A 23,326-nucleotide genomic window follows, 5' to 3' on the forward strand; every position below is an offset into this window, starting at 1 on the left:
GAAAAGTGACACAATTCAGCGTATTCTAACCAAAGGCACAGCAATAAAAGGAGTCAGTACTCTTTTCAGTGTTAAACTTGTACAACTTTGAATTCATTCACTCATTCATTTAACAAGCTGACTGAGCAGCTTTATGTACCAAGTCAGATACTAGGAATACAATGATAAAACAAAAGACACACTCCGGCATTCCCAGAACTTATAGCCTGGGGGGATATGGAGAACAGGCAGCTACCATACAGTGTAGTAAATGCTATGATAGAGAAGCATGGGGGACTATGGCAACATGGATGGGAATGGGGGCAGGTGGGAGGAAAGTCAGTGAAGACTTGCTAGAGAAAGTGGTGAGCATGCTGATGGGAGAAGCAGACTAAACAAGGTGAGGGGGCTTGGGAGGAGAAGTCAAGCCACAGAGGATAACATGTGCCAAGGTCCTGTGGCAAGAGGAAGCATGGGGTTTTGGGAGATGCAAGTAGCAGTCTGGCAGGAGAAATGTGTATGTGATGAGAGACCTGGATAAATGGAGAGAGGGAGGGAGAGGGAGAGGGAGAGGGAATGAATGAATGAGAAAAGATTAAGAGAGAGCAATCTGAAGGGAGGAACAGGAGCCAGATCCTGAAGTGCTTTGCAAACTGTGCTTCAAAGTTTAGGCTATATACTGAAGATATTTTGGTAACACTGGAAATCTTTTAGTAAAGAAGGAAAAGCAGATTTTTCTCTTTAGCTGTGGTATGGGAAAAGGACAAGCATGACTAGAGGCAGGAAAGAAATAATGGGGACCTTAATAAAGGTACAAGCTCTATGAATGGAGAGAGGTAGAGGGATTTGGGATCTGAGAGTGGAACTGACCACACATTGGGATCTGTTGGGTAGGATAGGAGAGGGAAGACAAGAACAGAGTCAAGTCTGATGCTCTGGTTTCTGAGCTGGACACTTGGGAAATGGTCCCAGTGATATGAATGTGTCTTTGGATGAAATGAGACCTTCTAGCAGTTACTTCTTTGTGGTGATTATTGATCTTCCAATATCTCCCACTTGATATGTACAGTCAAAATATTACATGTTAAAATCAATTGATATAGTTCCTTTCTCTGTTTTGTGATGTCACCTATTTGACATACAAATAGGTTTGTTGTTTTTATGTGTTTTCCATATTTGAAAACACAAGCAGATGTATATATACATATATATTTTTCCTCTTCTTACACAAAAGATAGCATATCATAAGCCTTGCTAACCATCTTGCTTTTTTCTCTTATTATTTTTTGAGACACCGTTTCACTCTGTTACCCAGGCTGGAGTGTAGTAGCTCAATCATGGCTCACTGCAGCCTCTGCCTCCCAGGCTCAGGTAATCGTCCCACCTCAGCCTCCTGAGTAGCTGAGACTACAGGCAAGTGCCACCACGCCTGAGTAATTTTTGTATTTTTTATAGTGATGGAGTTTCCCCATGTTGCCCAGACTTGTCTCGAACTCCTGAGCTCAAGCGATCTGCCTGCCTCAGCCTCCCTAAGTTCTGGGATTACAGGGATGAGCCCTGGTGCCTGGCCTTGCTTTTATCTCTTAACAATATATGCTGGAGGTCACTCTATGTCAGTATGAAACCATGTTCTTCATTTGTTTATATGGTTGCATGTATCTGCCTTGTGTGGATTACCATAGTTTATGAACATTTGGGTTGTTTCCATCCTTTTGCTGTTAACAGTACTACAATGACTACCCTTCGGCATACATCACTTAGTAGTTTTGCAGTGTATTTTCGAGGTAGATTCCTGGAAGAGGGATCGCTGAGTCAAAGGGGGGCGCATATGTCACTTCCCAGCCTTGCTTTGCCATGTTTTCTCCATATGTTTGGCATTTTTTTCCAGCAGTGTGTGAGAGTACTGTTTTCCCTAAGCCTTGCAACACGATGTGTCATTGGATGTTTGCCAGTCTCATAGGTGGGATCATGGACAGTTTCAGTTTGCATTTCTATCATTATGATAGATAATGATCTTCTCTCTGCTGGTGGCAGTGGAGCAGCAGGATCAGTGTCGAGGGGCACCAATGGCAGGGATGTCAATGGTGACTTCTAGTAGCATCTGGTAGCACCAGGGTCCTCACTGGGCCAGTGTGGTTTCCTGTAGTTCTAGGTTGTATAGCTCTGCATTTGGTCCCCTGGCCCTTCTAGCAACTTTGTGAACTATCTAATGTCTTTTTTTCCTTTTTAATTGATACATAATATTTGTACACGTTTATGGGGTACATGTGATATCTTGTTACTTGCACAGAATGTGTAATAATCAAGTCAGAGTATTTAGGGTATCCATCACCCTGGGTATTTATTATTTCTGTATTTAGTGTCTTTTTAGTATAGCCTTGTTCATCTTAATCACCAGGCTGGTGTCTGTGGCTTATATCTAAGCACTCTGATGTGACTGTGCTAAGAAAGAGAGTTGGCCAGGGCTGCTGATAGGATTTGGCTCTGTGTCCCCACCCAAATCTCATCTTGAATTGTAATAATCCCCACAGGTTGTGGAAGGGATCTGGTGGGAGGTAATTGAATCATGGGGGCAGGTCTTTCCCATGCTGTTCTCATGATAGTGAATACGTTTCACGAGATCCGATGGTTTTATAAGTGGCAGTTCCCCTGTACACGCTCTCTTGCCTGCCACCATGTAAGACATGACTTTGCTCCTCATTTGCCTTCCACCATGATTGTGAGGCCTCTCCAGCCATGTGGAACTGTGAGTCAATTAAACCTCTTTTTATAAATTAACCAGTCGCAGGTGTGTCTTTATTAGCAGTGTGAGAACAGACTAAGACAGCTGCTGGGGGCAGACTCAGTCCATTTGCCTCCTCAGCAGTGATGAGATAGGGAGTTAAAGAGGGGGAATTGGCATGTAAGTAAAGATAGTCTTTGGAAGGCACAGTGATCCTGCAGGGACCCAGTTATGGGTCACATGACTACTGGAATTTGACAAATCATACAGTCATATCTCAATATCCACGAGGGACTGTTTCCACAACCCCTGCAGATACCAAAATCCACAGATGCTCAAGTCCCTCAGTTGGCCCTGTGGAACTGCAGGGCTCTGCATCCTTTGAGTACTGTATTTTTTAGCCATGGTTGGTTGAATCCATGCATGTCAAACCTGTGAATACGGAGGGCCAGCTGTATTAGCAACTCATCTTCTCTGATAGAAGGGGACACTGGAAGAAGGGAAGCAAAATCAGGATAGTGTGGAAAGAGAGAGCTATGCATCTCTCTCCTACAGTAACCACACGTACATACACTACAGCCAAGGAAAACCTAATTTCAGCTGAAAGCAAAGAAGCATACTATCAGCTTGAGGAAATGCTGTTTATCTTAAGAAATTCAGAAGCTTGGATTAGCCATTCCTTCTTCCTTCCTTCATTCACTCAAATAATATTTATTGAACACTTACTATGTGCAAGCCACTGTATGGTGCTGTGGATACAATGTTGGACAAGATACAGTCCTTGACTTAAGTCTATTATAGGAAAACAGATAATAGGCTGTTAAAATTGAGCATGCTGTATGCAGTGGCAGGGATAAGAGTTCATATTTTGTATTATAGATACTATGTGCAGGCACTTGTGATAATTTAATTAAAAATTAAAACAGTCTGAAGAGGTAGATACGATGTCTAATCCCAGGGTTAGGCCATTCTCACATTGCTATAAAGAAATACCTGAGACTGGATAATTGATAAGAAAAGAAGTTTAATTGGCTTACGGTTCTGCAGGCTGTACAGAAAGGATGGTGGCATCTGTTTCTGGGGAGGCCTCAGGCAGCTTTTACTCATTGAGGAAGGTAAAGCATGAGTGAAAGTAGGAGCACAAGAGAAGGGGGAGGTGCCACACAGTTTTAAACAATCAGATCTCAAGAGAACTCACTCACTATCGCAAGGACAGTACCAAGGGGATGGTGCTAAACCATTCATGAGAAAGCCACTCCCATGGGCCAGGTGCGGTGGCTCACGCCTGTAATCTCAGCACTTTGGGATGCCAGTGTGGGCGGATCATGAGGTCAAGAGATCGAGACCATCCTGGCCAAAATGATGAAACCCCGTCTTTACTAAAAATACAGAAATTAGCTGGGTGTGGTGGCACACACCTGTAGTTCCAGCTACTCGGGGGGCTGAGGCAGGAGAATCACTTGAAGCTGGGAGGTGGAGGTTGCAGTGAGCTGAGATTGCGCCACTGCACTCCAGCATGGGTGACAGAGCGAGACTCCGTCTAAAAAAAAAAAACAAACACACACTCCCATGATCCAATCACCTCCCACCAGGCCCCACCTCCAACATTGGGGATTACATCTCAACATGAGCTTTGGGTGGGGACACAGATCCAAATCATAACACCCAATTGGACAAATGAGGACACTGAGTCACAGAAAGCTTAACCAATTTGCCCAAGGACACACAGCTGCACAATGGCAGAGCCAGAACTTAGTTCTCTGTTTTGCTAAGTGGGATTGAATCATTTGTACTTTTTCTCACGACCCCCGACTCCCTCAAGAGACCATGTTTCTAAACTGGTCCTTGTTGCAGAATCACGCAAACCCCTCTGGTGTGGCCTGCTGGTTGCGGGGAGCCTGACACATTCCAGGGTGAGCCTGTTGTTAGACAGGAGAGTTGTTTCCAATGGCATACTTTCATCACAGAAGTATATGACATAGAAGAGTATTTAATAACACAGGAAGATATTTACTATCTATTATGAAATTCAAAAGTAAGTTACAAAAACAATGTACCATAAGTCATATAAGTCTAATTTAAAAAATGTATGTGTATATAGGCAGAGAAAGACTGTTAGCAATAGTTTGGGTGATGGGGTTTTAGATATTTTTTATTTAATTCTTTTTGCTGGTCTAAATTTTCTAAAACTTCCACAATAAACATGTAACGCATTTATACAAAAGACTCTATATTGATAGATTCTTCCTTTTCCTGCAGGCAGTTTCGTGTTACTTTAAAACACCAGCCACTACCTGGGATACTTGTTGAGACCCCCCTTCTAAACTCTCCAGTCTGAATTCTGGCACCTCTAGCAGTTTCTTTGAGATGAGAGGTTCTTCCTCTGGGCTCTGACACCTTTCTAGGCCCAGATGCTCTTAGTTGAGACAGGACCCTGAGAAGGTGCAGTTGTGCTCCCATGCAGCTGATTAGAACCCGCAAGTGCTTTGGCCTAACACTCCTCTTCTTGGGAATGTTTCAGGTTGTACCATCTTTGAAAACTGCAAGAGCTGCCGAAATGGCTCATGGGGGGGTACCTTGGATGACTTCTATGTGAAGGGGTTCTACTGTGCCGAGTGCCGAGCAGGCTGGTACGGAGGAGACTGCATGCGTAAGTAGACCTTGACCTAGCTCTGTCTCTAGTGCACACTGTCTTAAAGTCTTAGCTTACAATGGACCAAGATTTATCTCCTTGGAATCTGAGTTTTGGAAAGCCTGCAGCCAGAGGGCTTTCTAGGTAAAACTATAAAAACAAAGATGGGTTTCCATCTGCGAGGTGTGGATTGTGAACATTTGTTTGAATTCTTGGTCACAGGAGGTTTATGTCTACTCTTCAATCTCCTTTTCTAAGCGAGGCCAAGGCTTTCTGCTCTATGCATTCCAGAAGCAATTGCATGGTAGCCTTGGTCAGCAAACAGTGACTAAGTCTTCAGAAATGTTGTCTGTAGTGCACTGTACATATGAATTTCTGTTGGTAAATTTCTTGAATCCTGAATTAAATTCCTGGAACCCACAGCAAATTGCTAGCATGCCTTTTGTCCAAGGAAAGAGTGTTTTTCTGGCATCTGCTTGGTGTGAAAGAATTACTTAGTTTTTATTAGAGTTCTGTGAGTTTCAATTCTTTGAAAATGGAGTGGAAATCTAATCTCTCGCTCAGTCCAAGATTCCCCTCCGCAGTGCCCTGATTGATAAATGTCCCTCTGAGAGTCTGTATCTCAAGCAATGTACAAATTGCTTTTATTTCACTAACTTATTCCATATGTCTCCTACTTGAATCAGAAGCAGTTAGAATGGTCTTACAGTCTAATTTTCTCCTATGAATGATATTTCCAGTTTACAGAGATGGAGGATCAGGTGTGGTTGGTATCTTTGACCGATATAATCTGTACTGAAATACCATCAGTTTCAAGACTCTGTGGCTAAGGATGAGTGTATGGTCTGCAGCTGAGAAATTCAACTATACCAGGAGGAGAAGGGGCTTGTTGGCACTTCCAGGTGAACTGGGGAGTTCAGTTATCCATAATACAGATACTTTTTTTTTTTTTTTTTTTTTTTTTTTTTTGAGACGGAGTCTCGCTCTGTAGCCCAGGCTGGAGTGCAGTGGCCGGATCTCAGCTCACTGCAAGCTCCGCCTCCCGGGTTTACGCCATTCTCCGGCCTCAGCCTCCCGAGTAGCTGGGACTACAGGCGCTGCCACCTCGCCCGGCTATTTTTTGTATTTTTTAGTAGAGACGGGGTTTCACCGTGTTAGCCAGGATGGTCTCGATCTCCTGACCTCGTGATCCGCCCATCTCGGCCTCCCAAAGTGCTGGGATTACAGGCTTGAGCCACCACGCCCGGCCAATACAGATACTTTTTAAGTGTTGGTCTCGGTTGCAGGTTTAAAACTTCAATGTCATTTTAGATGGTTTCTCGTAAATCAGTACCTGGCAGATTATGTTCCAGGTAGGTCAGCCGCAATATTTAACTCTGGTCTTCTTTGGCAGCTGTTCTATGGAGACTGTATCGCATAATGAGCAGAATACAAGCTCTCGAATGAAACAGACCTGGGTTTAAATAATGTTTTTGTCTATCGCTGCCAGTATGACCTTGGACAAGTCATCTAATCTTGCTAATATCAGTGTCCTTTTATAAAAAAGGAGAATAAGGCTACCTACCTCATTAGGTTGATTTGAGGATTAAATGAGATAATGTATGTGAAGCACCTAGTTCTCTGACAATAGTAAAAGCTCAATTAATGCAATAAATACATCACTATTATCCTATATGCTCCTTAATTACTGAATTGTTAGGTGATTCAGAAAGAAGACTACTCTTCTTCCTTTCGTTTCTTTTCCTTTCTTCCGAGATGGGGTCCTTCTCTATTGCCCAGGCTGGCCTCAAATTCCTGGATTCAAGCAATCCTCCTCTCAAATAGTGGGGACTAGAGGCACATGCCACCATGCCTGACAAAACTACTTTCAATAATAGTTTGGGATAGTCATAATTAAAGCTGTAGTGCACAGCTTTGGACTTCACATTGACCTTTGGATTATATAGGATCACTTTGGGTTCTTTCCTGCTTTGGATCATATGGAAGATTGCTCTTTCTCTGTGCACATGAGAGGGAAAGGGGGATTTGTTGGGGCTGGAGTGGTAGGCACCAGTGTGATCACACATGGCCTTTGATATGGTTTGGCTGTGTCCCCACCCAAATCTCACATTGAATTGTAATAATCCCCATGTGTCAAGGGTGGAGCCAGGTGGAGATAATTGAATCATAGGAGTGGTTTCCTCCATACTGTTCTCATGGTAGTGAATAAGTCTCACGAGATCTGATGGTTTTATAAACAGGAGTTCCCCTGCATAAGCTCTCTTGCCTGCTGCCATGTAAGATGTGCCTTTGCTTCTCCTTTGCCTTCCGCCATGATTGTGAGGCCTTCCCAGCATGTGGAATTGTGAATTCATTAAACCTCTTTTCCCTTTACAAATTACCCGGTCTCAGGTATGTCTTTATTAGCAGTGTGGGAACAGACTAATACAGCCTTGTATGTAGGTAAGCTAGGTAAGGAATTTAGATGCTATTCCAAGTGCAGTGGGGAGCCAAGGAAGAGTGGTGAAGTAGGGGATGGACCAAGTGCTCTGAGAACTAGCTAAGAGAACAGTTGATGACAGGGAGAGGGAGGGAAAGTTTCAGACAGGAGATGAAGATTGAGCTATGCCTTTGCTCATATGTTGGCAGAACAGGAAGATATTTCAGGCAGAGGGATAGTATAGTCAGGGTGTGGAAATGCAAGGTGTGTTCAAGGAAGCGTGTGACATGAGGTGTGATCAGAGCAAGGTGATGGTCTTGGGGTGGCAAGCTCTGACTGTGAAGGGCATAGTGTGCCAGGGCTCAGAGCTTAGACATGGTTCTAAGATGATGGATGGTTTAATCAGGGGAGTACCATTTGACAGATAACTCTTGTAGCATAACTCCAGTAGAGTGGAGGAAGACCATATCCAAAGGTAGCCATTAGGAGTGCAATTGCAGTGGTTCAGGGGATGAAGAAGGGAGACTAGAATTAGAAGAGCTTAAAGGAAGAAGTGACAGGACTCAAGACTCACTGAAGGTAGGGGTGAGGAACCTCAAGAGTTTACCTTTCAAATTTTTAGTTTGATCAACTCTCTAGAAGTTGATGCTGTTACGTGAATAATAAAAGGGAAGAGGTTTGGTGGGGGAAAGAAGGTGAGTTCTACCTGAGATAAGTTGGAATTTGGACACCTATAGGAGACCCTGCAAACAGTAGGAAATAGGTGTCTGCAGCTCGAGATAATTTTGGAGACTTGAGAAGTGCATATGGCTGTTATAGGTGGAAGTAGGAGGTGAACAGAGCACCATGGTCAGAGGAAATAGCAACAGATGTAAAAAGAAAGGAAGAGAAAACCAGGAAGGAGATGGGAAAAGATCGAGAGATGGGAGGAGAACCAGGAAGGAGTAGGGTTCTGGAAGCTGGGGGCAGTGTTTCAAAATGAGGCAGAAAGGTCACATAGGATGAAGGCAGTAAAGAGGTTTTTGTATTTGATGGCTAGCATGTGATTGGTGACCTGAGCAATAGCAACTTCATATAAAGATTTGGTGGGGCACAGTGGCTCATGCCTGAAAGCCCAGCACTTTGGGAGACCAAGGCAGGTGGATCACTTGAGCCCAGAAGTTCGAGACCAGCCTGAGCAACATGGTGAAAACCCATCTCTGCAAACAATACAAAAATTAGCCATGCCACTGCACTCTAGCCTGGGCAGAGTGAGACAGTTTCAAAAAAAAAAAAAAAAAAAAAGGCAAGATTTGAAGGGTGAAAAATAGACGTAAAGAATACAGACAACTTTTAAATAAGCTTAATCAAGCAAGGAAGGGGAGAATTAAGGTGATAGTTTATACGAGTAAATAAACTGCTGTGGAAAAATACCAATTAAGATGGGAAAGGCCAGGTGCAGTGGTTCATACCTGTAATCCCAACACTTTGGGAGGATGAGGCAGTCAGGTTACTTGAGGACAAGAGTTCAAGGCCAGACTGATCAACAATAAGAGATTCTGTCTCTGTACAATATTAAAAAAATATCAGCCAGGCATGGTGGTGCATGCCTGTAGTGCTAGCTACTCAAGAGACTGAGGAGGGAGAATCACTTCTGCAGCCAAGGATTTTGAAACTGCAGTGAGCTATGATTGCACTACTGCATTCCAGCCTGAGCAACAGAGCAAGACCTCATCTCTGTCTCTCAAAAAAAAAAAAAAAAAAAAGATGGGAAAGGGTGAAACAGGTTTTAAGCTAATGTGAGTAACATGTCAGTAGGAGAGATTGAAGATATTAGATTAAGAATAACTGAAGAAGGTAAGACCATGTTATGCTGAAGGAGAAGAACTTCCTGTGAGATCAAGAACAAAAGTGAGAGTTAAAGGAGAGGGAGTTTCCTTTTCTGTCCTAGACTGAGACAGGAGGGAAAGAATTATTTATAGGTAGCATATCTGGTTTGTTCGTAATTATATGGTAGGAAGTGTGCTGAGCACTTTATGTGCCATGTCTTGTTTTATCTGTAACGTATGAAAATACCCTATGAAAATACATACTCCCACTTTATAGATAATGAAACTGAGGCTCAGAGCTGTGAAGAAACTTGCCTGAGGCCATACACTTAGGGTAAAGCCCAGGATGATTCCAGACCCCTTATTCTTGTTCTTAACCACGGTCCTAGCCTGCCTCCCGCTGGTGAGTTTCCCTGTTTTCTCTGAGAAGTAGGGAGTGAAATCTCTGCTGAGAACGAGTAGAAGAGAGGCTGGGGCTTGAAAGAACCAAAGGTTTGGGGCAGCCACTTGAGGAACAAGAAAAGGCACCAGCTGGTGTTAAGCTTAAAGCATGTGCAAGCAAGACGGAGGACCCAGTCGAAGCCAGAGTTCTTAGGGAGATGATGCAGTCAGTTAGGACATTGACTGGTACTTTCCAGAAGTGCAGTAGCAGAAGGGAATAAAACCAGTTGTTTTGTTGATCCAAGAATAAGCTGAGACGTGACTGACCAAGGATCCCAATTGAGAAGGACATGAAACCAGAAAGAGCCTGGTGGGGGGAACAGGGACAGGAAGTGTTAAGTGGAAAAGCAGGCTTGGTGGTAATAAAGTAATGGAACATGTAGGTGGGAAGGGTATTATGATCGGAGAGTTTCTAAGTTGAAGCTTTCAGGGGTGGTGGTGTTAAAGTGTTCATTTTTTTTTTCTGGGTAACTAACAATCTCAAAGGACAAATGTTTGTTTTTCTTTCTTATGGGTCTGTGAGTTGGCAGGGGTTCCACTGATTTCAACTGGGCTGGTCTGGGTTGGTTGTGCTCCAGGCTGCAGGGCTCAGGCAGAAGGGACAGCAGCCATCAGAGGATGCTCTTCTCAGGGTGGGTCGCAGAAGCACAAGAGGCGAAGCCAAACACACAGGTGCACATAAGGCCTCTGTGCACATCACACTCACCCATATTCCACTGGCCAAAAGGAGTCACATGGCTAAGTTCCTAATGAGTGAAGTAGGGAAGTATATGCCATCCTCAAGGAAGCAGGGTGGATAAATATTTCTAAACAATACTCCAGTCACTCCATGTGAGTAAGGGGGTTTGTTCAGGGTACAGGGGACAGGAGGGAAAGAATATTTGCATGCACGAGGTCAATAAAGCAAATGGTAACAAAACAAGGATAGTAGTTACCCAAACATTATGAAACAGAAAATATTAATATTCAGAAATCCTGAGCATGTGTCTTTTTAAATAGCACCTACTGTTCGAGTCTTGGGTTGCGCCTTGGTGTAAGAGGCTTTTTATGGAGCCTCATTGGTTAGGCTGGTGATCGTGTCCATGTAAGGGTCCCGGCTTTCTCAAGGACAGCAGAACTGGCTCAGAGCAACCAGTCTATCACCTAGGCAGGTAGAACAGAGAGCTCACGCCTTCCTTCATTAATCTACCCATCCCGTCAAAAGATATTTCTTGAATGGTTGCTTCTAGGTACTGGATGTACAATGATAAGCCAGACGGACATGGTCTCTGACATCTTAGAGCTTGTGGTTTAGAGAGGAGATTTTTTTTTTTAAAGTTAAAAACAAACGGAGTGTGGTCAATGCTATGCAATTTAAAAAACAAACTAACGGTCAGATTCCTATCCGATCCTGTGTTGGTTCAGTGGTGCTTGTTCAATTCCATTATGCTTGTTCTGAAAGCCTCATTCCGCACAGTGTATGTTACCACCACCATGAGCACTGATGGAGCATTTCTTATGGAGCACTGGGCTAGGCACCAGGGAATACAATGATTCTGCAATGAGTTTACAATCCATCTGTGAAAACGGTGCTTGACCATAAGAAAACATCAATATGATGTTATTAGTTTCTTATCACACTCACCTCATACTGGCACTAAACATACATGCAGGGAATTCATAGGAAGAAGTAATTCATTCCACTCTTTGTTGAATGCCCGCCTGGTGCTGAGCAGTATGCCGCCCGCGTATGTTAAGGGTGGCCCGTGTATGGCTGGGACACAGCGCTGGAGCCCCATGGCAGTGTAAGCATTTTCCCACTAGATGGCGCCCAAGTGATCCTTTCAGACAACGTTATCCTGAAGGCGCTTCCTTCTGAGTGTCTCTGAAGAGCCTAGGCATTTTTTTTTTCTTTCCTGAGTACTATACAGAGCCTTAGAAGGAGGGAGGAGTGGCGGACAAGTGCCAGAAGGATCAGAGCTGTTTTATATGTGAATTAGAGAGCATTTGGCACTGAACAGATGCAGTAGCACCTTTATATGCTCACTGTCCTTGACAATGTTTGTGTTACTAACCTAACTAATGATGACCTTAAAATTCATTATGCAATTGATTCATGCATAACCATTGGCAGGTTGTATTATCCAGGAGGATGGGCAAACGACCTGAGGCTATTGGGCCCAGGAGAGAACTCATTCACATCTTTCTGTCCAGGAAAGATTGGTTTAGTAATCTCAGAATATCCAGACTAGGAGCTAGTGGCACTTTATTGCCATTTAAAAAAAAGAGCTGTTCTTTCTACCTTTCTCTACTTTTTAATGTAAACATTTCAGTTCTACAGAGAGATGAAATAGCATACATCCACATGCTCCTTTCCAGGATTCGCCACTTTTTATCATTCTCCAACATCTGGCTCGCTCTCTTTTTCTGCACTATGAGACTCATGAATTTTAATTTTTTTCTGTTTCATAGCGTTATCATATTTTTTCTTTTGATGCTTAGATTGTTTCAGATTTGGCCCTTCAAGCTGGCTACACCTCATTGCTCCTTGAGCACTTACTTGCATTCTACCCCTCACCCTCAAATGTTTTAAGTTCACCTTGATTTTCTATGCCAGGTCTTGAAACCAGCCATTTCTCCATGCATCCTGGTTTCTTATAGTGGGAAATTGTATTTAGGAACTGCGATTTGGGTGCTGGCTATTAGAGGTGCTGATATCCAAAGTCGAAACCAAGGCTTCCTCTTAGGGTTTCTTAAACTCAAAAGTTGAGTTCTGAAGTGGAACCACTCTGCTGACTTCCACTGCTGACCACCAGACTGGTGTTGGTTTACCTTGGCCCTAGGCTGAGTTCCTTGGCCATCAAAAAAGATGAGCAGCAGGAGGGCCCAAGAGTGACCCAGAATGCCACACTTCTAGCTGGCATGGCAGTGATCCCAGCCTTTCAGTCCTTGAAGGATACTGGGCATCTGAGGAGGATAGGAAAGCAACCCAGATGAGAGGATTTATGGGGAGAGATTATAGGTCCTTAATACATTTATCTTCTTAGTCATATTTTGGACAGAGGCAGAGAAACAGAGGAACTGGCCATAAGCCATGCCCAAAAATGTTTGTAGGACAAGAGTTATCAGAGAGGAAGAGGATTTGTGCAGGCTGATTCCTGAGCCATAAGCAGGAATGATTAAGAGCAAACTTAAGGGGAGTGGGGAAAAGGCTTACAAAGCTGTGTGTTACTGACTTTTGGGGCTGCCCTCCAGGGGAGTTGTGGAATCGCCTAGGGCGGTGTCACTGAAAACTGCCTCATCTCGCTCCAGCCTTTTGTGTCTTGATGCTCCCAGAAGAAGAACAGTGCCCAGGCTGATTCAAACTGGGGATGGTATTAGGTGGCAGTTAGCAGCCTGGGCTTGGATTTAATCTGTATTCCTTTCCTGGCTTTGGGCAAAGTTACCCAATCTTTGTGAATCTCTGTTTCCTCATTTACAAAATTGGGACCCTCATAGTGGCCCTCAGAGTTTTTGTGAAGTTTAAGTGAAGAACTGTCTATAAATCCCTTAATATGGAGTCTGATATATAGTAAGTGCTCAATAAATGGTGGATGGAGTCTGGTATATAGTAAGTGCTCAATAACTGGTGGATGCTGTTCTTATAATCCAGAGCTCTGTTTGTTAGTTGTTGTTTTAGGGGGCAGGGGAAGAAATCCATAAAGGGCCAGAGAAGAAAGATAATAAAAGAGAATTCTTTAAAGGTAAAGAATACACACTGGACACAAGGAGGTAGTCTTCACTAGACAAAGTATTGTATGGCAAATAGTATTTTATATTTTATGTGCTGAAGCTCTTTGACCCCAGAGAATTAATGTTTAAATCTTTGTAGAGGATTTTATGTTATTAAAGAACTCATCAATCATAGCTCAGCTTCTGATGAAGGTATAGAAGGATGTGAAAGACCTTCCCTCCTGCTTAAACAGTAAGAAATCACTAGATTAAACCAAAGAAAATAACAATTTTCATTAAAGCCATAATATGTCTGTGAATATGAAATCTGAAAGAATTTAAACTCCAGAGGGATGAGTTCTTCCAGGATGAGCAAGAGATTCGGGCTGCTTCATACTTGAAGGCAGTTGCTGAGGTTGGGGGCAGGGCAAGTGCAGGAAGAGGCCTAACAGAGGAGGAGGAGGGCCAGGAAAACTTTTGAATCTGTGGGCTGACTGCTTGAACTTAAATCTAGAGGAGACCCCAAGGCAAAGACAATTCTCTCCACCAAGTATTTTCTTAAATGGAATTTAGCTGTGCAAGCAAAGGCTGGAATGAGGCTACGAAGCAGGAGATCTTGGGATGTCGTCACCTTACAGCTTCATAAGCCTGTGGTCTCAAAGTCTCACAGTCTCATGGGCTCACAGCTTCCCAGTCTTGTAGTCATGGGAGTGCAGGAAGCTGGGGGAAGGAGGAGATGAAAATCAAAGAGAGATTTCCTTAAGTTTATGGAGTTTGAATTTCAAGGCTCTTCTGATGAGGTTATAGCTTCAGTCCTGCCCCAAATCAGCTTAACCCTTGATTGGGTCGAACTGATTCATCCCTCATCAGTTCTCCTGCCAACGTAATAGAGGAAAGGGCATTTCCAATCAAAGGAAACAATAGATCTCCTGTTGTGAAGAAGCAAGAAAATAAGATCTACATTTAAGAGAACACTCAGTCAAAAGAAATAGAGCATGGATGATGAAATGGAAATTTTCAAACAAGAAACTTTTACATAACTTTAAAATAAATGCACTAAAAGATTGACAGGAAAAGATGAATATAATGGATGAAGACATGAAAAATTCACAAAATCAATGAGCAAAAATCACAAACATTCCTATACACCAACAATAGACAAGCAGAGAGCCAAATCATGAATGAACTCCCATTCACAGTTGCTACAAAGAGAACAAAACACCTAGGAATACAGATAACAAGGGATGTAAAGGACCTCTTCAAGGAGAACTACAAACCACTACTCAAGGAAATAAGAGGACACAAACACATGGAAAAACATTCCATCCTCATGGATAGGAAGAATCAATATTGTGAAAATGGCCATACTGCCCAAAGTAATTTATAGATCCAATGCTATTCCCATCAAACTACCATTGACGTGTTTTACAGATTTAGAAAAAAAAATACTTTAAATGCCATATGGAACCAAAAAGAACCCGTATAGCCAAAACAATCCTAAGCAAAAAGAATAAAGCTGGAGGCATCATGCTACCTGACTTCAAACTATACTACATGGCTACAGTAATCAAAACAGCATGGTGCTGGTGCCAAAACAGACATATAGACCAATGGAACAGAACAGAGACCTCAGAAAGAACACCATACATCTACAATCATCTGATCTTCAACAGACCTGACAAAAACAAGCAATGAGGAAAGGATTCCCTGTTTAATAAATGGTTCTGGGAAAACTGGCCAGCCATATGCAGAAAACTGAAACTGGACCCCTTTCTTACACCTTAAAAATTGACTCAAGATGGATTAAAGGCTTAAATGTAAAGCCCAAAACTATAAAAACCCTAGAAGAAAACATAGGCAACACCATTCAGGACATAGGCATGGGCAAAGACTTAATGATGAAAATGCCAAAAGCAATTGCAACATAAGCTAAAATTGACAAATGGGACCTAATTAGACTAAAAAGCTTCTGCACAGCAAAAGAAACTATCATCAGAACAAACAGGCAACCTACAGAATGGGAGAACATTTTTGTAATCTACCCATCTGACAAAGTTCTGATATCCAGAATCTACAAGGACCTTAAACAAATTTACAAGAAAAACACAAACCCATCAAAAAGTGGACAAAAGATATGAACAGGCACTTCTCAAAAGAAAACATTTATGGCCGGGCAAGGTGGCTCATGCCTGTAATACCAGCACTTTGGGAGGCTGAGGTGGTGGATCACGTGAGATCAGGAGTTTGTCACCAGCCTGGCCAACATGGTGAAACCCCATCTCTACTAAAAATACAGAAATTAGCTAGGCGTGGTGGTGTGCATCTGTACTCCCATCTACTTGGGAGGCTGAAGCAGGAAAATCGTTTGAACCCGGGAGGTAGAGGTTGCAGTGAGCCAAGGTCATGCCACTGCACTCCAGCCTGGGCAACAGAGCAAGACTCTGTCTCAAAACAAACAAACAGACAGACAAATAAACAAAACAAGAAGATATTTATGCAGCCAACAAACATATAAAAAAAGCTTAACATCACTATTATTAGAGAAATGCAAATTAGAAACACAATGAGATACTATCTCATGCCAGTCAGAATGGCGGTTGTTAAAAAGTCAAGAAATAATAGATGCTGGTGAGGCTGTGGAGAAATAGGAAAGCTTTTAAACTGTTGGTGGGAATGTAAATTAGGTCAGCCATTGTGGAAGACAGCATGGTGATTCCTCAAGGATCTAGAACCAGAAATACCATTTGACCCAGCAATTCCTTTATTGGGTATATACCCAAAGGAATATGAATCTTTCTACTATAGAGACATATGCACACGTATGTTTATTGCAGCACTATGTACAATTGCAAAGATATGAAACCAACCCAAATGCCCATCAGTGATAGATTCAATAAAGAAAATGAGATATATAATACATCATGGAATACTATGTAGCCATAAAAAGGAATGAGATCGTGTCCTTTGCAGGGACCGGATGAAGCTGGAAGGCATCATCCTCAGCAAACTAACACAGGAACAGAAAACCAAACACCACATGTTGTCACAACAAGTGGGAGCTCAACGATGAGAATACATGGACACAGGGAGGGAAACAACACACGCCAGGGCCTGTCTGGGGGTGGGGAGTGAGGGGAGGGAGAACATCAGGACAAATATCTAATGCATGCAGGGCTTAAAACCTAGATGATGGGTAGACAGGTGGAGCAAACCACCATGGCACACGTATTCCTATGTAACAAACCTGCACGTTCTGCACATGCATCCTGAAATTTAAAGTAAAATAACAAAAAAAAGAAAAAAATTCAGGAGAGATTTGGAAAGTATTTAAAAGAACAAAATGGAAACCCTAGCACTGAACAATACAATAAAAAAGAAACCAGCTGGAAATCCTGGAACTGAAAAATGCATTATCTGAAATAAAACAAAAATTTATTGGAGGCGATTAACAGCCTATTGGTCAAAATAGAAGAAAGGATCAGGGAACTTAAAGACATATCAATAGAAATCAACCAAACTGAAGCATAGGGAAAAGAGACTGAAAGTATTTAGCAATCTTAACTCTTTGTGCTACCCTAGCCAGACTCTGTCCATTGAGTTCCATTAGCAGAGCTATTTCCATGTGAGTGTTTTATGATAACCCTGGCAACTTTGGGGGAAGAAAGGCTTTCTGAAGCAAAGTGGTAGATGCTATTCTTTCTGGACAATCATTTTCTCAACTGAATGGACAGGCCATTGGACACAGGGTGGTGGGGAGGGGCTTTAATAATGGTTTGTTTGGACAGGAATAATTTTGAATTGGTTTTTTGGTCTAACCATTCATTCAGTTAGTAGCTATGGTAATTGAGCACTGACTTGATGGACATATAGGTGTAAACAGGACAGATGATATCCCTGCTCTCGTGGAACTGTGTCGTGGGGGAGGCAGACAACTCAATAAACAGTCATCATAGAGTCAGGTGGATTGGGGTTACAGGTCAACTCACAGGCTGAGCTGAGGACCTGTCATTGTTCCTGATGAACACCTGAGCCCCTGAAAAAAGCTAACACTTAGTACTTACTATGAACCAGGCATTATTTGGAGTACCTTCCTGTGCTGACTCATTTAATCCCCATTGCAACCCTTGTCACAGCAATGTGACAGACGAGGACACTCAGGCACAGAGGGATAAATAACTTTTCTGCTGTCATACAGCTTGTAAGTGGCAGAGCCAGGATGCAAATTCAGAAGCCAGCCCCAGAGCCCCTTCTTTTATCCTCTCCATGAAACCATCTCTTGATGTGGGAGGGCCTTGGGTCTTCATCATCCAAGCCTTGGCTCTGCTATCACTGTCTGGGATGCTAAGCCTGATGAGTTTAGGATTCTAGTCAGTGATGAGATGAGGCTCTCATGAACCCTGGAGCAGTGGGTCAGAACCTGAACTTTCCCCTGTGATTCCTGGACCAAAATAGTCAGTGCCTCAGATCCAGACAAGACTCAAGAAAAATAACAGTATTTGTTGCCACTTATTGAGCATTTTTATGTACCAGGTGCTGTGCTAAGTGCTTTACACACAATATCTCATTTAATCCCCAAGACGACTGAGAAAAACACATTGTTGTAGGTACAAATATTCTCATTTCCAAATGAGAGACCTTGGCTCAGAAAATACAGTGGCCTTTTTTAGAGTCACACAACTAGAAAGTGGTCGAACTAAGATTTGGACCCTGGCTGGCATCACAGACTGTGTCATCTTTGAAGGAGGAGAGAAAATGCAAATGCCTCTCTCTGAATTTTTTTTAAGTCCTCCTTTTCTTTCTAGGAGGAAACAGTAAAGAAAAACAAAACCCAACCACTTCTTAGAAGTGTGTGTGTCTCTCCTGCAATCCCCTTCCCTGCACCAAATGCTGAAGATAAGAAGACTTTTGAATGAGGCTAAGGGTGTTCATTTTTTGTTGAGAGCCTTTTCCAGCTGTCTTACTGGTCTAGAAATTAATAAAGATTTCCTTTCAGTTCTGTAGAAGCAGGGTCTATCCAACTGCCCCTTCTGTTTGGGAATGTAGTCATGGGGGAAGATTGGCGATGATGCCAGAATTTGAGAGCTCAGGGCACAGTCCAGCTTCACTGACAGATATCACTACACACACACAAACACACACACACATGCACACACCTATACCCCTCTTCTCCTGCAGTAAGATATTGTTAAGGAATCTGAGCACATCTTCCAGGCTCTTTGCCTGCTCTGGTCTTTCAGACTCAGGACCACCTGCTAGGTTGGCCAGCGATACTTCCTTGGCAGGAACACTCAGCTGTGTTCACTGTTCTGCCCTGGACAGAGAGGTGTAGTCAGGCTGCCCCTGGACCCAGGCTCGCCAGCTCTTCAAGTAGAGGCAAGAGTGGAGAGGGAATTTAAGTCGTTCCTTGATGTGGGGAGGGAGTGCAGCTCTCTCCTCCTCTTGCTGTTTCCCTAATATTCCTTTTTCCAAGCACATTTCCAAGAAGTGGCCCCTTTGTCTCTGGTTGTTTGGAAGTTGTTCCCCATCTTGGGGCCAACTCTGCCCTCCCCTTCAGAGTGAAAAGGAACCTCATTAAGAAGAATGGAGATGTTGCATGTGTTTAGAATCCTGGCTACTTCTGAAGGACAGCCCCTGAGCCTACAGGAACAGGTGGTCCAGCATTTCACATGGCCAGGGATCGGGCACCTGGTTGAGGATGGGAACTGAGCCCTCTAGAGACTGCAAGAGACCCTGGAGCTGGCCAAAGCCCAAATGGATGTGCCAAGGAAGCCTAAATGGAGATGAGCACTGCCTTCCCTTGGATTTGGGGAGGGGCCTGAGGCACAGCTGTCTGCTTCCAGCTTCCATATGGAGAGAAGAAACTGGGAGCAGGCTGGCAGCATTTGCTGCTGGTTCTAATTTGGGATCCCCAGCAGGAGGTTTGCTGAGGGAGCTGGGATTTAACACCTTGCAGGCTGGGAAGCTGCCCGTCCCTGAGGGCGGGGGCTGTGCAGGAAGGCTTGTTTTGTTGTCTCTCACACCCTACATATCGCTTCCGTAGCCCAGCAGCAGATGGGTAGATGGGGGCGATGAGGAGTGTGAGGTGTGCAGGAAGAAGGAACGTGCATTATAAAAAGGGAGCGGGCAAAGATTCCATGTATCTCTCTTAGGGGTGGAAAAATTCTGCCGTTTCAAAATGGAGTGGGAGAGGCCTGGGTCAGAATGCCCCAGAGACAGTTTAACATACCAGCAAAGACTCAGCGTTGATACTAGACAGATCCGAGGTCAAATCTCTGCTCTGCCACTCAATACAAACAGCTAACATTTACTAATTTTCCTGAGTTTGCCATGCACAATTTGATTTAAGCCTTACAAAACCATACACAGTAGCTGCCACTTTTATTCACATTTGATTCAAGCTGACTGAGGTTCTGACAGAGGAAGTAACTTGCCCAAGGCTGCACAGCTAGGGAAAATAAAGCTGAGTTTCAAACTAAGGCCAGTCAGATTGTGCAGTCTCTGTTCTTAACCACTGCTTTACCATTAGGACAACGATTTACAGTCTTCTAACTTCCTGGCATCTGAGTTTAGGGAAATCACTTAACTTCTCCATCTTTAGTGTTCCACATCTGGAAAACGGGGAGATGAATGTTGTTCTCTTTGGTTTTTTATGAAGATTAAATGAGAAAATGCAAAGCTTTAGTGCCTGGCCTATAATAATATCATCATCCATTTATTCAACAAATATGCATTGAGCACCTGTTACATGCCAGGTACCATTCTAGGTGTACACGCTAGAAAAGATCCCAGCTCTATCAAAGGGAGTAAGCAAGTAAGCGAGATAATTTCAAATAAGCATGTGTACTATGAAGAAAACAAAACAGAGTAATGATATTGACCATAGAATTAAGAGGGCCTATTTTAGCTGGATGGCAAGGAAGGCCTTTTGAAGAAGTGGCAGTCGTGCTTATTATTTTTATTACTATATCTTTTTAGGTGAAGTCTTGCTCTGTCACCCAGGCTAGAGTGCAGTGGTGCAATCATATAAGCTTAATTCTTACAGGAAAGAGATGCAGACGAAGAGGGGCCTTCTAGGTTTAGGAAACAGCAAGTACAAGGTGGGAGTGGGGCACAGAAAGCAGGCGGTGTCTGGGGCAGTGTGGACAAGCAGATGAGTGGTACGTGAGATTGGGAGGAGGGTTGCTTTAGGCAGCCAGCAAGGCAGGGCTACAAATGTCATAGGAAGGTGTTTACACAGTGGAGAACCTTTGGAAGGAGAACCTCTTTGAATCAAGAGGATAATGTGATCTGATTCATTTATTTAAAAGGTGGCTTTGGATGCTGGGTAGACAATAGAATGTTAGGGGACAAGGGTGAATGGCAGGCGTATTAGTTTGTTTTCACGCTGCTATGTAGAAATACCTGAGACTGGGTAATTTATAAAGGAAAGAGGTTTAATTGACTCACAGTTCCGTGGGGCTGGGGAGGCCTCAGGAAACTTACAATCACAGCAGAAGGGGAAGCAAACACGTCCTTCTTCACATGGTAGCAGGAGAGAGAAGTGCCAAGTGAAGATGGAAAACCTCTTATAAAACCATCAAATCTCGTGAAAACTCACTCACTGTCACGAGAACAGCATGAGAGTAACCACTCACATGATTCAGTTACCTCCCACCAAGTCCCTCCTATGACATGTGGGGATTATGGGAACTACAAAGATGAGATTTGGTTGGGGACGCAGCCAGACCATATCACCAGGAGATCAAGGAGGAGATGAGATTACAAAGAGACAGGTGATGGAGGCTGGGACTAGACAGAAGCCCCAAGTAGAAACTAGTGGATGATGCTTCCCATCATTGGCACAGGGCAGCAGCAATAAAGATCTTAGTGAAGAGATAGATAGTATGACCTAGCAGTAGTTTTCACAAAAGTAAGAAGCCTCAGACCTCATAGCTTTGTCAAAAGTGGAGTTTGGGCTCTTTTCCTAACACTAGAAATGTTACTACTGTCATCTTGCCATGGTGCAGTATCCACTGATAATATTTTTATTTTCAGTTATGAAATCTTATACTTTTGGGGAGTTATTGAATATAACTATGTATCCAGAGTTTAAGAAGGCAATCTGGATTTCTGTATAGAAATAGGGAAGGTAAACTTTTTATGTAAAGAGCTAGATAGTAAGTATTTTCATTTTATGGGGCCTACTGTCTCTTGCTATAATTACTTAACTCTGCCATGATAGTCCAAAAACAGCCATAGGCAATACATAAATGAATGGGTGTCACTGTGTTCCAATAAAACTTTACTTACAAAAGCAGGCAGTGGGCTATATTTGGCCCAAGGATCATAGTGTGCCACCCCCAGGTAGAGAATATAATTTATTTCATTATCCAAATAATTTTTCCATAGAACCACTTCAAGACATTTTCCCCAAACTTTTGGTTACAAAAATACAGTGCATCTGCTATACCTGTGCTTATCTTAACACTAGAAAACATGATCTAATTTAAAGACTATTCAATACAGTGTTTTTCAAATCTCAGGGATTCCTTGGAGGTAACTCAGCAGACAACTAGGTAGGGGTCGAGGTGGAGGGTTTTGGGCCCCTCATTCTGCTTTAACCAGGAGCCCCTTTTTGATACATTTAGTTTTATTGGTGATCTTGATAGGAGTTCATTTGAACGAAAGGAGTTGGGAGCAAGAAAATATGAGAAAATCATCAATCCAGTCCGACTGGTTGGAAATCATCTCTCCTTTCCACTGTCATGCTTTGAAGAGGCATTTATTACATGACTGCTCATAGAATAAATTAGTGCCTTGGTTTCCTGCCTGGATGGTGGAGGGAAGAGAGTAGAGCTGTGGGGAGGGTCTACTTTCTGAGCCTTTTAAGGTAGGGGCAGCAGGCTGGCATTTGTCAGGCCTGGAGAGGAAGGATGATAGGGTGGCTTAAACTTTACATTCAAACACAGCTAGGTTTGAGTCTTTGCTCTGTCACTTAGTGGCTAGACAAGTTATTTATTTAACTCTCTGATCTATGTTTTCCCAGCTGGAAAATTGTGAGGACACCACTTCCCTTCCCAAGCTGTTGGGTGGATCAAATGAATTAATCTATGTAAATTGCCTGGCACATTGCCAGCTGCTTAAGAAATATTAATTTCCTTCTTCCTTTTCCTTATTCATCCTGTTCTCAGGGGTGTGACATGAGCTCAAAGTCTCTTTGAGACCTTCTCCAGTCTCTTTCCTATTGACCTCCATTTTTATGTCCCAATCTTTTCTTCTTTTCTTAGGATGCGGCCAGGTTCTGCGAGCCCCAAAGGGTCAGATTTTGTTGGAAAGCTATCCCCTAAATGCTCACTGCGAATGGACCATTCATACTAAACCTGGGTTCATCATCCAACTAAGGTAAGGAGCTGGGGTCAGAACTAAGGAGTCTGAGGTTTTAAGGACACAGCAATGGGATAGAAGGCTTTTGGTCACTGGAATCCTCTGGAGTCTTTATATATATTGGAGCCTTTCTCTTTACCAGTCTGTGATTCTCTGGGATAAGGCCTGGCTGAAACTACAGCCAACTAAATGCTTGTCATCACTGCCTTAGAAGTGTAGGGCTCAGATGATTTTGACCCAAGGATAACACCAACAAAGCAAAATACTGAGAG

General features: G+C 43.1%; 1 protein-coding gene across 3 annotated transcripts in view; it reads left to right on the forward strand.

Annotated features, from left to right (window-relative positions):
* The window catches only part of PAMR1 (peptidase domain containing associated with muscle regeneration 1), a 99,132-nt gene that overhangs the window by 34,137 nt on the left and 41,669 nt on the right, over positions 1–23,326 (forward strand). For all 3 annotated transcript variants that reach the window (XM_001114978.4, XM_001114993.5, XM_077963094.1), the window contains exons 3-4: positions 5,223–5,351; positions 22,958–23,072. In XM_001114978.4, the coding sequence (XP_001114978.1) occupies positions 5,223–5,351; positions 22,958–23,072 (244 nt within the window). The remainder of the gene's footprint in view (positions 1–5,222; positions 5,352–22,957; positions 23,073–23,326) is intronic.

This window comes from Macaca mulatta, chromosome 14 (genome assembly GCF_049350105.2).
Source record: "Macaca mulatta isolate MMU2019108-1 chromosome 14, T2T-MMU8v2.0, whole genome shotgun sequence".
Classification (NCBI taxonomy): domain Eukaryota; kingdom Metazoa; phylum Chordata; class Mammalia; order Primates; family Cercopithecidae; genus Macaca; species Macaca mulatta.